Genomic DNA, 13,007 nt, shown 5'->3' with positions numbered 1-13,007 from the left:
CCGCCGGTTTTTAAGTATGGAAATGGGAAAGACAAGTAATTAACGGCCAATCTTGAACCCGAAACCGGCGGTTCAAGTTCCAGTTTAAAATCGACAATTTTTACCGATTTTTATCGATTTTCCTCAATTTCCTTATTTTCTCTGGTGTGGCTTAAATTGACGTTTAATCACTTGTTACAATTCCAAAAGAGACTGATTATTATTCCACAAACCATGTTTCCTTACCTTGATTATGAAAAACACCTGGACACGAGGGACGTGGATGAAATTAAAAGAAATGGAGGGATGTCGGTACAAAAATGATGAAACTGTCAACGATTGGTCTTCGCGCCCCACACCCTGAAAAATGGAAATAAATGAGAGAGAGAGTTGCAGTCCTTCCTACAACTGAGACACTGGTGTCCCATTTGTCACTTCACACTCCATATTTCCCCCCATCTCTCTCTCTCTCTCTCTCTCTCCATTCACACTCAATATAGCAATGGGAGGTGAGAGCCAAGACTACAGGAAGAAGGAGACCTTCGCATTGGCCGCAGTCCTAGTCTTTGCATCCCTCTCCGTCGCTTCAGTTCTTGTAACCTTAACTTACTACTGCTACTTGCGCCACCAACTCTCCAAGCGCGCCAAGATCCAACAACAAAGTACGTACCCTTTTCAAAAGCCTTCCTTTTATATTCTTTGGTATGCTTCTGCAGAATCATATGCATAAAAATGTAACCTTGGCTGTTTTCACAATGTGGGCTTCTTGAATGAGATGGAAATCTCCAATTTCTTGTTATTTCAGACAGTTTTCTTGAATACCCTTGTTGAAGAAATGAGAGCCTGAGTTTTGTCAATGTGGTCCTTTTGTCGGTGCTAATTTACTACTATTTGGACAGCTGAAAAATGTGGGGCTTGGACTTAGGTAGATGGAAAATTAAAATTTTGATTTTTTGCCCAATTAGTCCAAAAGAGAGAAACTGATAGGTCCCAAAAAATTGAGCTTATTTGGTGTAATGTGTACACTAAAGTTGCTCTGACTAGTACTATTATCTTGATTTTCTTTATGTGTGTATGTATTTGCTTGTTTCTGATTATGTGATACTATTGAAATTGGAAGAGAGCTACCATGAGGAGAAAGCTAGCAACTTTGCAAACATCCAAGTTGCTACAGAGAGAGGGCTTCAGGTGTTTACTTTCAAGCAGCTGCATTCAGCCACTGGTGGATTTGGGAAGTCGAATGTGATTGGCCGGGGTGCGTTTGGGCTAGTGTATCGAGGTGTTCTTCATAATGGGAGGAAGGTTGCAGTTAAGCTGATGGATCAAGCTGGACAGCAGGGTGAAGATGAATTCACTGCAGAGGTTGAATCTTTTTTGCTGACATTGTGAGTGTCTGTTCATTTGTTTTCATTCCCTTCTAATGGAATGATAGGTGGAACTGTTGGGGCGGCTATCTTCTCCTTATCTGCTTTCGTTGATTGGCTTCTGTTCGAAGAGCAATAGTAAACTGCTCGTTTATGAGTTTATGGCCAATGGAGGACTGCAGGAACATTTGTATCCCATCAGTGGTAAGTAAATTATGACTAAAGCAAGAGGCAAAGTTGGTTGCTGTTCATTCACTCGAATGTCTGCCTCACATTAGTCATAAACTATTGCTCGGTTATTCACTAAGATCAGTGCAAGAAGCAGTTAAAACAGGCCTTCGATTCGTTCGTTCAGTTGTCTTTTGTCATATAATCTTCTTGATTGGTTTAATAATACATAGGTTTGTCATTTGATTGGATTTTATTGATGATGATGCTCTGGTTTTATGCATGAAATCAACCAGTTAAATGAGTATGTTTGAGAGTTTTCTCACTGCAGCTCCTTTGTCTGGTGCAACACTCAGGTAATAAAGCAATGCCTTCGAAGCTGAACTGGGAAACACGACTGCGGATAGCTTTAGAGGCCGCCAATGGTTTGGAGTATCTCCACGAGCATGTCAGCCCCCCGGTGATCCATCGAGACTTCAAAAGCAGTAACATCCTCCTCGACAAAAACTTCCACGCCAAAGTCTCCGACTTCGGACTGGCAAAGCACGGGCCTGAGAAAGCTGGTGCACATGTTTCTACGCGCGTCTTGGGCACACAGGGATACGTTGCACCTGAGTACGCGAATCCAACACTATCCATGATTGTTTTAAATGTAGATACTTTTCTAATTCTCGTGCAACGGTCCTGCAGATATGCTTTAACCGGGCACCTGACCACAAAGTCGGATGTCTATAGCTACGGCGTTGTCCTCTTGGAGCTGCTGACCGGCAGAGTTCCTGTGGATATGAAGAGGCCACCCGGGGAAGGCGTTCTCGTATCTTGGGTTGGTTTCCCACTCACTCTCTTGCTTAAACTAGTCATTCTGTTTCATCAACCTTAAAACTTGAGCTATATAAATTTTGCCTTGAAAAGTACTTGGGCCGGGCCAAAAGTGCGGTTTGGGCTAACCCGGCCCATAGATCTTTTGACATAAAATGTGTATTTGGGCTAGGAAACGAACGGCTCGATAAATTATGTCGGGACCGAATTGACTGACTGACCACTTTGACAGCTCTACTTGAAAGTTGAAAACTAGTTAAGGCCATTCTTGTGTCACCATTTGAGCGTGCTCTGTCTCTACGTGCTTAGGCGTTGCCCCACCTTACGGATAGAGATAAGGTCGGAGAGATCATGGATCCTGCGTTGGAGGGTCAGCATTCGAGGAAGGAGGTGATTCAAGTGGCGGCCATTGCTGCGATGTGTGTGCAGCCGGAGGCTGATTACAGGCCGCTGATGGCGGATGTCGTGCAGTCGTTGGTTCCCTTAGTGAAGCATCATCGACCGTCTGTAGCAGGTAACTCGGCAACCCCTCTTGCTACGCCATCTCCTACGGCGTGAGGCGTGGTTTGGATGGAAGAAGTTGGGAATAAATGGTTTCTAGATTTCCATTCCACTCTTGATGTTTTGTAATGTTACCTAACTTTTGAATTTTTTGTGATCAAACCTTTTTATGCAGTCTAATACTTAGCTTTACTTTACAAGATATGCTATAAGCCTATAATTTGTCGTTCAATTCCAATTTCATAAGGCATATAATATGTTATCCCATTGATTTTATGATAAGCTATAAAATTATGGCAATACAAAAGTCCAATAAACAAAAAACATTGCAAAATGGAAACTTAACAAAATCCAAAAATAAAATAATTAAAATTCAAGTTAAAAATAAATTTGAAAGAAAAATAAAGTATCTAGGCATACTTATTTGCAAAGAGGTCCTTTAAACTTGCAGTATTTACGAAACACCCCCCAACCAACCATCATATTTAAATTAGGGTTTTTTTCTTCACCATTTTCATAATCCCTAAAACCCTCTCAGCAGCTGCAGCGTCCGCCTCCCTACCTCACCGCCATGGTTAGCGCTCCGCCAATCGCTGTCGATTTGTATCTATGTTTAGACAACCATTGACGTAGGTCTAATTGATTGTGAAAATGTGTTATAACAGGCATCGGAGAAGAAGCTGTCGAACCCAATGAGGGAAATTAAAGTTCAGAAACTAGTCCTCAACATCTCTGTCGGTGAGAGCGGAGATCGTCTCACCAGAGCCGCTAAGGTACGGCGGCCCCACTGTGTTTTTGGTGCACCCGCATTATTGCGTTCTCGTGTTTTATGGTTACTTTATCGTTCTAATTAGTTGTCTCCGTTTTGTTGATTATTTGGTAGGTCTTGGAACAGCTTAGCGGACAATCCCCTGTTTTCTCCAAGGGTAATGTTTTCACACTTGTTCTCGTTTTTTTGTGTTTTAATGATTTTTAGTAATGGAAAATGAATGATTAAATTGCGCTGTTATATTTATTGGCGGAGCCATTGGTCCTGTAAATTAGTTTTTTTTTTACTTTTTGTTACGTTTTTGGGACTTCTTTTTCATGTGGTATGTACGTGTGATGCAGCTTGTTTAAAAGCTACTACTTTTTCGACTGAAAGTGTAAAGGTTTTGTTTTTATCAAATTGAATGTTTGAAAAATCTCAATCTTTTGCAAAGAATTATTAAATCACGTTGTTGTAGTTATTTGGCAGAGCAATTAGTACCGTACTGTTCTAAAAGAATTACGTGTTGTATTTTTTGGTGGAGTCAATCATTTTGTAAGATTGATTTTTTTTCTCCTTGTTCTTTTTCGTATCGTATGTGCCTGTGATGCAGAAGCTCTGCTTCATTGCCTAAGGCTCCATTTTTTAATCAAATTGAATGATTGAAAACTCTCAATCCTTTTGATGAATAAGGAGCTTAATTTTATGTAACGGTGTCAACTGGTACTGGAAATGTGATATATGCACTTTCAGATTTATTTTTCCATTTATTGCTAATACTTAGTGTAGCTAACTAACCTTGTCTTGTTATTATTGCTGAATCAATTGTTTTGAAATTAGAGTAGTATGTGCTCTTGGCTGTTTAATTTTTGATTCTTCTACTCAAAAACTCATTTGGTGAATTGTCTGCTTGACTAAATTTGAAATAACAGTGCATATTGAATTATGTTGTCGATTTCTCTTTTCATATCTGGTTTGAGGTCCATCCAGTATCCCTTGCATTCAAGCTTGATCTCTCAAAGAAACTGTTGGAAGATACGGTACCATGGAAGGTGTATTTCTCATTCTTTGTTGACCTTTTGTTTTACAGCAAGGTACACTGTCCGTTCCTTTGGCATCAGGCGTAATGAAAAAATTGCATGCTACGTGACAGTACGGGGAGATAAGGCAATGCAGCTCCTTGAAAGTGGTCTGAAGGTCAAGGAGTATGAACTGTTGAGAAGAAACTTTAGCGAAACTGGTTGCTTTGGCTTTGGTATTCAGGAGCATATTGATCTCGGAATCAAGTAAACCTCTCTAACTCGCTTTGTTGATAAATAGATTGATTTCACAATGATTAATCAATGTTTACAAATGATCAATCAATGTCTAGATTTGACTCTGCTACTTTTGATCAAAGCTTGTACCATTCTAACCGTTCCATCTCTACAGGTATGACCCTTCAACGGGTATTTATGGTATGGACTTCTACGTTGTCCTTGAGCGCCCTGGTTACAGGGTTGGTCGCCGCCGTAGGTGCAAGGCTCGTGTTGGCATCCAACACAGAGTTACAAAGGAGGATGCAATGAAGTGGTTCCAAGTAAAATATGAAGGTGTTATCCTCAACAAGGCCTCCAACATTGGTGCTTAATTTGGATCTCATTTTCAACATACCCTCAGCCATTAGGCATAGAACTTGTCAAATTATCATTTCTTCCAACGACATTTCACTACTTTTGAGTTTTGACTTTAAAAAATTATCTTGTTTTCTGATAAAGATCTTCATGTTACATTGCACTTGGGATTTTACCCTAAATTATCTTCTCATTGTTTTTGGATGCCCATCATGGTTGCTACTGTTTTGATGATCTACACATTGATTCAAGATTTCAGAAACAATTGTTTTTGTGACACAATTAATTAAATAAAAAGTAAAACATATGCAAGAAATAGTCAGGTATACCCAAACAAACTGAATACAATAGAACTTGGGCATATCCAAGGGTGTAAATACCTCAACATAATGACAACTCAAAAAAAGATTGGCTGAAGGCCATGCTCTCAAATAATGATCAAATTCATCTCATTTCAAGTTAGAGCCGCACAATGATCCACTTCTCATACATTAAGCCCCAACATTGTCATTTCATACAAGATATAGAACGCATCTACCTCGTATATAGTGCAACATTCTAATTGTAACCTAGTTGTTGAAAAATGAAAGGAACCACAAACCAAGATGAACTATGTCACCATTGCCAAAACATTCTAAACATAACCTACTTGAAGAAAGAAAAACCAAGATCAACAAAGTCACCATTGCAAAAGAGCAATCATTCTAAGGAATAACAAGCTTCTTCCCAGCATATATGGTATCACTTGTAAGCCCATTAGCCTCCTTAATTTCCTGGATACGTACCTACACAAATCACCCATTTGACATCAACTTCCAGAAAACATAACTTTCCCATCCAGCAAAGGAGTAAAACTCAACCAAAACAAAGCCAAGTGATTCTATAGATAAGCATACCCCATATTTTCTTGACAAGCCCCAAAGTGTATCTCCCTTCACAATCTCCACAGCTTTCCCTGTAGATTCGACCACATTTTGTTCCACTGCCTCCGTCACATTTAATTTCGCTGATGCAGTAACAGGGGCCTGCATAAAATCACAATCAAGTCTCTAACGAAGACACAAACACACGTACATCCTGTACACTTTTCACGCCCAACTCTAGTCTAGCACCTCACACTAAGCGTCAACATGTATGGATGAGAATGAGCAACAGATAAACATCTGCCCAATCAACAACTGCATGCATGTTTTAGCTTCCAAACTAGCAGTATACTTTTTGTAGAGGAATTTGGGCTCCCAACTATCTGTTTTAGTCCAATCAAGCAAAATACAGATGAAAATTCACAATTTTTTTAAACCACCTCTAGCTCAATCAGTGCCACCTCATACTTTGCATAATACATTTTATAATACACCATTAAATAGTTGACAAGTGGAACCGATTTTATGGTTAAAAAAGTTATTTCTGGAAATTATTCCCTACTTTTGTTACTTCATGCACTTTTGCTTATTATATTTAATAAAAGAAGCTACGTAAATTGTTAAAAATATTTAATAAGTCAAATTTTATTTACTTCAAAATATTTATATAAAAAGATTAATTTTTTTATGTATTCTATCAAATTTAAAATTTCTTTTTAATTTCTTTTCTAATTTTATTGAGATTATATAATTTTTAATATATGTAAAAGATGTCGATCTTATATAAAAATGCAATTAACTAGAATTTGATCAAATATCATGTTTTATATAGCTATTATCGAAATACAAAATAATATAAAAAATATAGTACTCCATAAAAATAATTGCAAAATTTTAATTAATTAATTTTTTTATATATATAATTAGTTGATTCTATTATAATGAAACCGAATTTTTTAAAAAATATAGTCAACTAATTATGTCAACCTTTTTTAACTTAATACATTTTTGCAGTTATTTTTATAGAATATATATAATCAATTTTATATTGTGATAATAGCTATATAAAACATAAAATTTGATCAAGCTTTAGTTTATTCACAATTTTATATAAGAGCGACATTCTTTTAGTGATATTAAAAGGTAAATCATCAAAGTAAAATAAAAAAAAGAAATAAAAAGGGAAATTTTTGATATTTTTATATTTTTCAGAATACGTAAAAGTTACATTTTCTCATATAATTTTTTTTAAAAAAGTAAAATTTGACTTATGATATTTGTTTAACAAGAGTTAACAAAATTATTTTGATTAAATATGGTAGTAAGAAAATGAAGGGAATAATTTCCAGAGATAACTTTTTTAACCATAAAATAGGTTCCACTTGTCAACTATTTAATGGTGTATTATAAAATGTATTATGCAAAGTATGAGGTGATCCCTTCCGCAATAAGTGAGGCTCCCAAGAATTTCAAAAACAAGAGAGGGCTATTTTAGTAATTTCAAGTAGAAGAGGGGATCTTGTTGTGTTCATTGGTCAAACTCAACCTTTCTTCCTCTCGAAATCAACTCTTAATTCGTACTAGTAATAAACCGTTTTTAACGATAGTAAATTCGGTGTTGCTACTATTGATTCAGCCCCCAGCGCAAAAGCATTATAATTCGCATTTTATGAATCCTCTTAAAGCCGAAAATGATGAATAAAATTGAATTAAATATATTGTACAAAGAAAGAAGAAAATACAAATTGATTACCTGAAGAATCGGTGGCTGCTGAGAGGAACGACAGCACGGCGGCGGAGGTTTAGTGAGAGGCTTCTCTGTGTGAGTTGAATCACTAAGCGTCTCCATTCTACTCGGAGTGCTGCTGTTGAAGGGGTTGAGGGCTTTAAGAATGCTGATCGCGATTCCCGAGAAGACGACAAACCCGGCGGTTTTCGCCATCGTCTTCTCCAGATCACTTTTTCTTCCGTCATCTCCTCCGTTCCCGGCGGCGGGTGGGGGATTCGGCATCGGAGTTTTTGGCGTTTGAAAATGGATCCTTTTTGAGGGGTTTTGAGTTTTTGGTTTAGAGTATTTTTCAGGTTTCAAACAGCAATTGGAAAAGACGAAGTTGGACTCAAAAGTGTTGTTCGGTTGTTTCCATTTTTCAAATAAAGTCGCGTTCGCGACTATTCCCATAGATGAACACAGTAAATTCATTTATTATTATTGTTATTATTATTATTATTATTATTATTATTATTATTATTATTATTATTATTATTATTATTATTATTATCATCCAATCTCAATTATTTGGATCACAAACGGATTTCGAAGGGTCAGACGCTGTGAAGAAGGTCGTTGTCGAAGACGGTGCAATGATCATCAGTGCACTGCCTTTAGCAAAATTGAACTATATCCCCGTAAGAAATATGAAGTAAAAAGATATCCAACTTACACTTTACATATATAATATATAGTGAACCAATTCTTTCATCTTGAATTAATTTTGGAATGGAACTTACTCCTTATCATATACTCCTACTAGCTCCTAACATACTAGCAACATTATTTGGCAAACATACATGGAACATATATAATCTTTTTAAATTCAAGTGCTTAAAGTTTTGTAAGAATCAAGTGTGCTCCATGTTGAGGCTGGAGAATGATCACGGTACGAGGAGCATGCGTATACGACGGCGACAACTTGAACGAATAACGCTGCAGAATCATAACCATCGCCATCTTAGCTTCCAGCATAGCGAAATTCTGCCCCAAACAAATCCTCGGCCCCCACCCGAAAGGAAAATACATAACCCGCCCTTGCGTCGCCTTCGACACGCCTTCACTAAACCTCTCCGGCTTGAAGATGGCCGCGTCTTCTCCCCATAGTCGAGTATTGTGGTGCATGGCCAGCAACGGAATCACAAGCTGCACCCCTGCCGGTATACTTATCTTTCCAAATCTAGCTTCCTTATGAGTACACCGACCGAGCATCACCCCCGGTGGGTACAACCTCATAGCCTCGTGCAGGATCATGTTTACCTGCACGTGCGAATGTTAGTGTGCAAAATCAGAATAACAGCGACAGATTTGCCTTATTGTTTACTACTCACAATTTTGAGGTGGTTTAGTTCTTGATAATTGGGTTTCCCTTTCCCGAAGACTTGCAAAACCTCGTCCCTAGCACGGTTTTGCCAGTCTTCATGCTTGCTTAAAAGGATCATTGTCCAAACCAGCAAACACGAAGTGGTCTCTTGACCGGCGAAGTAGAAGAGTTTGCACTCCTCTATCACCTCCTCGATGCTCATTCCGGACTCGCTTCCGTTCTCTTTCATCTCCTTGGAGTTGGATTCCAGTAGTAGTCCTAACAAGTCATCCGTGGATTCCGTTGCTTTCATTCTTTTGTTGATGATTCCGAGCACCAACGATTCGGTTTCCCTCACTATTTCTTTCATTTTCCTATTGAATTTCGTTGGCACGAACCTGCACAAGTATAACAGAACAAACAATGGACTATTTACAACACAACAACAAAAAGTTCAAGTGCAACAGAACAAACAACATATATATATATATATATATGCACACCGACTAATAATGCACCATTATAGTGTAATAATGCAGATCATCTGGACCGTTGATGAATGAGATTTAACGGCCCATATTAAGAAGAATAAAGGATCTAAGGGATGAATGGGAGAATAACGCTCCACTATCCTATTAGGGATGTATTCATTTCCTTTTTGTATTTTTTGTTCTTTGTTCTTTTTAATCTCAGCCCCACGATTTTGTCATCCGACGGTTAGATTGGTGCCACGTGTCATTTAATAATGCAGATATTCAGTTGAATAATGCACACCGACTAATAATACACCATTATAGTGTAATAATGCAGATATTCAATTGAATAATGCACCCCGACTAATAATGCACCATTATAGTGTAATAATGCAGATCATCTGGACCACACATCCACTTCCGATTTAGCTTTTGCCATTGAAAAAATTCGTGTTACTTTATGTATTCCCTGCACTGTTCTCACATTCTTACCATGAAAAAGTAAATACATACGCGTTCAAATGTACACAATTTACCTCCAGCCAGGGATGTACAAAGTCCGAGTTGCCTCCATGATGAACTTGGCTTGCTTTTTTTGTAGTTCGAATATCTTTCTTCCCTCCTCGTAGCTACTCCCAAACGCAGTTCTTGAAATCACATCACTCGTCATTGTCTGAAGATATGGCCACACATCCACTTCACGACCTCCTTCATTTCCCACAATCTCATCCCATTTCCTCAACATATCTCCACAGCTCAAGTAGAATGATGGAACCATATGCTGTTTGTATAAAAAAGGACAAAAACCGTCACATTCTACTGAAACTAGGTACAGTCTGATTCATTAAAGCGTACCTGATATGTGAGGGCAAATGATAGGAGGACAACTCAGATGTAAATATCTCAACACGCAAGACTAGTTATAGTCTCAATCATTGTAGTATGAAAAGTTTACGAGGACTACATATGATCTCGTTCATTGAATAGTACCTTTAATTTGTCGACGTGGAAGGCGGGATTGATCAGTTTTCTGTGCTTGGCCCATTTATCTTCCTCGAATGAAGCTACTCCTTTTGCCAGCATCTTAGCAATTGGATTGCCATTAGGCTTGTGAAAAACATAATTCTTCGACAAAATCTCTCGAATCATTTCAGGGTCTGTGATGTTTACTGCAGGCTTTGGTCCAAACCAAGCAAAGCTATTCTCACCTGTTCATCACAAGTAACAAATCATATAAATCTATAGTAACAAATACACAGCCGTTCAAATCAAGAATTATGGTTAACGTTTTTAACAAAGAAATAAATTGCAAAATTTCTTTTGTTGATTCTCAAAATTATCCTGTTTTATTCATATAGGACTATTGGTTGTGAACTAAAACAATAGAAAATATTGGGTATATTATTATCAAAATCATGAATTTTGATCAAATTCAGTTTCGTCCATAAATGTAAAAATCAGCGGGAAAAACAATAAAGATTAGATTTGCTCGCTATTATTTCAAGATGAAATTCCAAAAGCCTACATGTGTTGATGTTTTTCAACTACTTTTTCTGAATAGACAATATCGTTTAACTTATCACCACGCTTATAATAATGATATAAAATGATTTCTCACCCGTCACATCTCATCAAAAATTCCCAAACAAATTTTTCAACTGACTTTTAAAGTTGTTATCATAATTGACCAAAATTCACGATTTCTCAAACTTACCATGTTTTTTGCTGGTTTGGTGGTAGATAGGAAGAGCTCTAGGCATAATATCATTGGAAAAATCCATAGGTTTGGACACGGCTTCTGTCGCGAAGCGGCGTATCTCTTTGAAATCTCCATAAAAAAGCTTGTAAGAATTTCCCTTGAAGCCCTGCTGCCGGAGGATTTTTTCAAGCTTTTTGGGAGTAAACCACACCCAATTTAATATTTTCCATACATATATTAGAGCTACAACACAACAAGAAATTGCCACTGTAAAAGTAAAAACACCCATTATATTTTTTGCGGTGGAAGATAGAGAAGACTTAAGAGGGAAGAGAAGTTGTAGATGATGATCGATAGATGAGAGGATATATAGGAATTGTTTAGTTTGGATTCTTGATTTTTCCAAATTGTTAATGTTTATTTGGTTGACTTAGCATGAAGCAAGCCGACTCTCACTAAAGATTCCAGACCATCTATTTAACTTACACGTGGATGTATATTCTAGAATCATGAGTATAGTACTATATAAATTATGAATAGGCGACGTTCAATATATGAGGTCTTATTTTATGTTTGAATATGTGACATCCATTAGATGTTTTCAAATTGTTTTTGAAACATCTCATTCAGTTTAAAATTTAATTATGGGATTGTAGGGATGGTTCCAAATTGTTTTCTCACTCAGGTTTATTGCTCCTGTTAACTTCCAAATGTTAACAATTAATAAATGGCAATTACATTGACTTTGTATTTTTTTTCTGGGGTTTCACTTGCAAGATTGTATCCTGAGATTATATATGTAGTGTGTTTGGTTCATGAGATTCAATACCATAATTCAATCATAAATAGATAATCATGAGATAATTAGTCATAGCTAACCTTCTATAACTAAATAATCTTGCAACTTTATCCTATATTGTATTTTAATACTCCCTCCGTCCCAGTTAAGATGACCCCTTTCGTTTTTCACATGAGTTTTGTAAAAATTATAATAAATAGTTAAAGTGGAGGGAAAGTAAATTAAGAGAGAGAATAATATGGAAGAGACTCTCTTCTACATCATTCTCTCAGCTATTTTACTTTTCCTCATCTTTAACTATTTATTATGATTTTTACGAAATAAGTGTGCAAAACGAAATGGGTCATCTTTAATGGGACAGAGGGAGTACTATTTTATGCAGGAAACCGAACACCACATACCATCTATTATTAAACTAGTCAAGAGTCTATAGAGAATTTTTATTTTTCAAATAGTTCAATAGTAATTTAAATAAAAAAATATTAGCATTGAAACTGACTAAAATTTAATTTAAGTTGACGAACAATATTTGATTTTCAACGATCATTTTATATTTTATATATTTCGTTCCATTTAACTCTACTACGTTGGAGTACATAAAAGATCGTAGGCCCAATTTAGTTGGTAGTTTAGTAACAAAAGGTACTAATTATTTATATTCCTCTTCCAAAATTTATCAAAATGGTAAAAGTAAAATATGACAAATTTTGTGGTACGAACGAAATTCAATTTCGTTGAAAATTTTTTGAGACGGAAAGAGTATTATATTTTTGACATGATTGGTTGAAGGTATAAAACCAAAAGGTATTGTTTTATTACGTCAATAATCTATATCTGTAGCAATAAAATCATTCTCCTCTAAGTTATTGATTGTAAATACTTTTTTAGTTTTTACATAAATGATCAAAAA

General features: G+C 36.6%; 4 protein-coding genes across 4 annotated transcripts; 2 read left to right on the top strand and 2 right to left on the bottom strand.

Moving 5' to 3' along the window:
- The first annotated feature begins 379 nt into the window (after positions 1-379).
- On the top strand, positions 380-3,011 carry LOC121742970 (probable serine/threonine-protein kinase PBL21). Its single transcript, XM_042136123.1, has 6 exons — positions 380-641; positions 1,100-1,341; positions 1,412-1,547; positions 1,868-2,126; positions 2,202-2,334; positions 2,640-3,011. Exons 1-6 carry the CDS (start codon positions 482-484, stop codon positions 2,886-2,888), a joined length of 1,179 nt encoding a protein of 392 aa, XP_041992057.1. The 5' UTR covers positions 380-481; the 3' UTR covers positions 2,889-3,011.
- A 324-nt stretch (positions 3,012-3,335) lies between these two features.
- LOC121742971 (60S ribosomal protein L11-like) lies at positions 3,336-5,402 on the top strand. Its single transcript, XM_042136124.1, has 5 exons — positions 3,336-3,405; positions 3,497-3,604; positions 3,715-3,757; positions 4,670-4,865; positions 5,011-5,402. The coding sequence occupies exons 1-5, from the start codon at positions 3,403-3,405 to the stop codon at positions 5,207-5,209; spliced, it is 549 nt and encodes a 182-aa protein (XP_041992058.1). The 5' UTR covers positions 3,336-3,402; the 3' UTR covers positions 5,210-5,402.
- Positions 5,403-5,627: 225 nt separating this feature from the next.
- LOC121743704 (probable endopeptidase p60) lies at positions 5,628-8,156 on the bottom strand. The gene is made up of 3 exons (XM_042137039.1): positions 7,809-8,156; positions 6,089-6,217; positions 5,628-5,977 (listed from the first exon to the last, which is right to left on the bottom strand). The coding sequence occupies exons 1-3, from the start codon at positions 8,064-8,066 to the stop codon at positions 5,897-5,899; spliced, it is 468 nt and encodes a 155-aa protein (XP_041992973.1). The 5' UTR covers positions 8,067-8,156; the 3' UTR covers positions 5,628-5,896.
- A 345-nt stretch (positions 8,157-8,501) lies between these two features.
- On the bottom strand, positions 8,502-11,645 carry LOC121743218 (cytochrome P450 CYP72A219-like). The gene is made up of 5 exons (XM_042136455.1): positions 11,314-11,645; positions 10,590-10,807; positions 10,136-10,380; positions 9,155-9,524; positions 8,502-9,083 (listed from the first exon to the last, which is right to left on the bottom strand). The coding sequence occupies exons 1-5, from the start codon at positions 11,585-11,587 to the stop codon at positions 8,658-8,660; spliced, it is 1,533 nt and encodes a 510-aa protein (XP_041992389.1). The 5' UTR covers positions 11,588-11,645; the 3' UTR covers positions 8,502-8,657.
- Between the last annotated feature and the right edge of the window lie 1,362 nt (positions 11,646-13,007).

This window comes from Salvia splendens, chromosome 8, assembly GCF_004379255.2.
Source record: "Salvia splendens isolate huo1 chromosome 8, SspV2, whole genome shotgun sequence".
Taxonomy (NCBI): Eukaryota; Viridiplantae; Streptophyta; class Magnoliopsida; order Lamiales; family Lamiaceae; genus Salvia; species Salvia splendens.
This window is presented reverse-complemented; position numbering and strand designations above follow the sequence as displayed.

Bases quoted from the DNA above. Each gene is read 5' to 3' on its own strand.
- LOC121742971 (XM_042136124.1), top strand. The intron at 3,605-3,714 runs GTACGGCGGCCC...ATTATTTGGTAG, and splicing joins GTCTCACCAGAGCCGCTAAG to GTCTTGGAACAGCTTAGCGG. The intron at 4,866-5,010 runs GTAAACCTCTCT...CCATCTCTACAG, and splicing joins CATATTGATCTCGGAATCAA to GTATGACCCTTCAACGGGTA.
- LOC121743704 (XM_042137039.1), bottom strand. From the start codon at position 8,066: ATGCCGAATCCCCCACCCGCCGCCGGGAACGGAGGAGATGACGGAAGA. The intron at 6,218-7,808 runs GTAATCAATTTG...GATTTTATGCAG, and splicing joins AGCAGCCACCGATTCTTCAG to GCCCCTGTTACTGCATCAGC. The intron at 5,978-6,088 runs GTATGCTTATCT...TGATTTGTGTAG, and splicing joins GCTTGTCAAGAAAATATGGG to GTACGTATCCAGGAAATTAA.
- LOC121742970 (XM_042136123.1), top strand. From the start codon at position 482: ATGGGAGGTGAGAGCCAAGACTACAGGAAGAAGGAGACCTTCGCATTG. The intron at 642-1,099 runs GTACGTACCCTT...TGAAATTGGAAG, and splicing joins CGCCAAGATCCAACAACAAA to AGAGCTACCATGAGGAGAAA. The intron at 1,548-1,867 runs GTAAGTAAATTA...TGCAACACTCAG, and splicing joins ACATTTGTATCCCATCAGTG to GTAATAAAGCAATGCCTTCG.
- LOC121743218 (XM_042136455.1), bottom strand. From the start codon at position 11,587: ATGGGTGTTTTTACTTTTACAGTGGCAATTTCTTGTTGTGTTGTAGCT. The intron at 10,808-11,313 runs GTAAGTTTGAGA...TGTGATGAACAG, and splicing joins CCAAACCAGCAAAAAACATG to GTGAGAATAGCTTTGCTTGG. The intron at 9,525-10,135 runs GTAAATTGTGTA...ATACTTGTGCAG, and splicing joins TTGTACATCCCTGGCTGGAG to GTTCGTGCCAACGAAATTCA.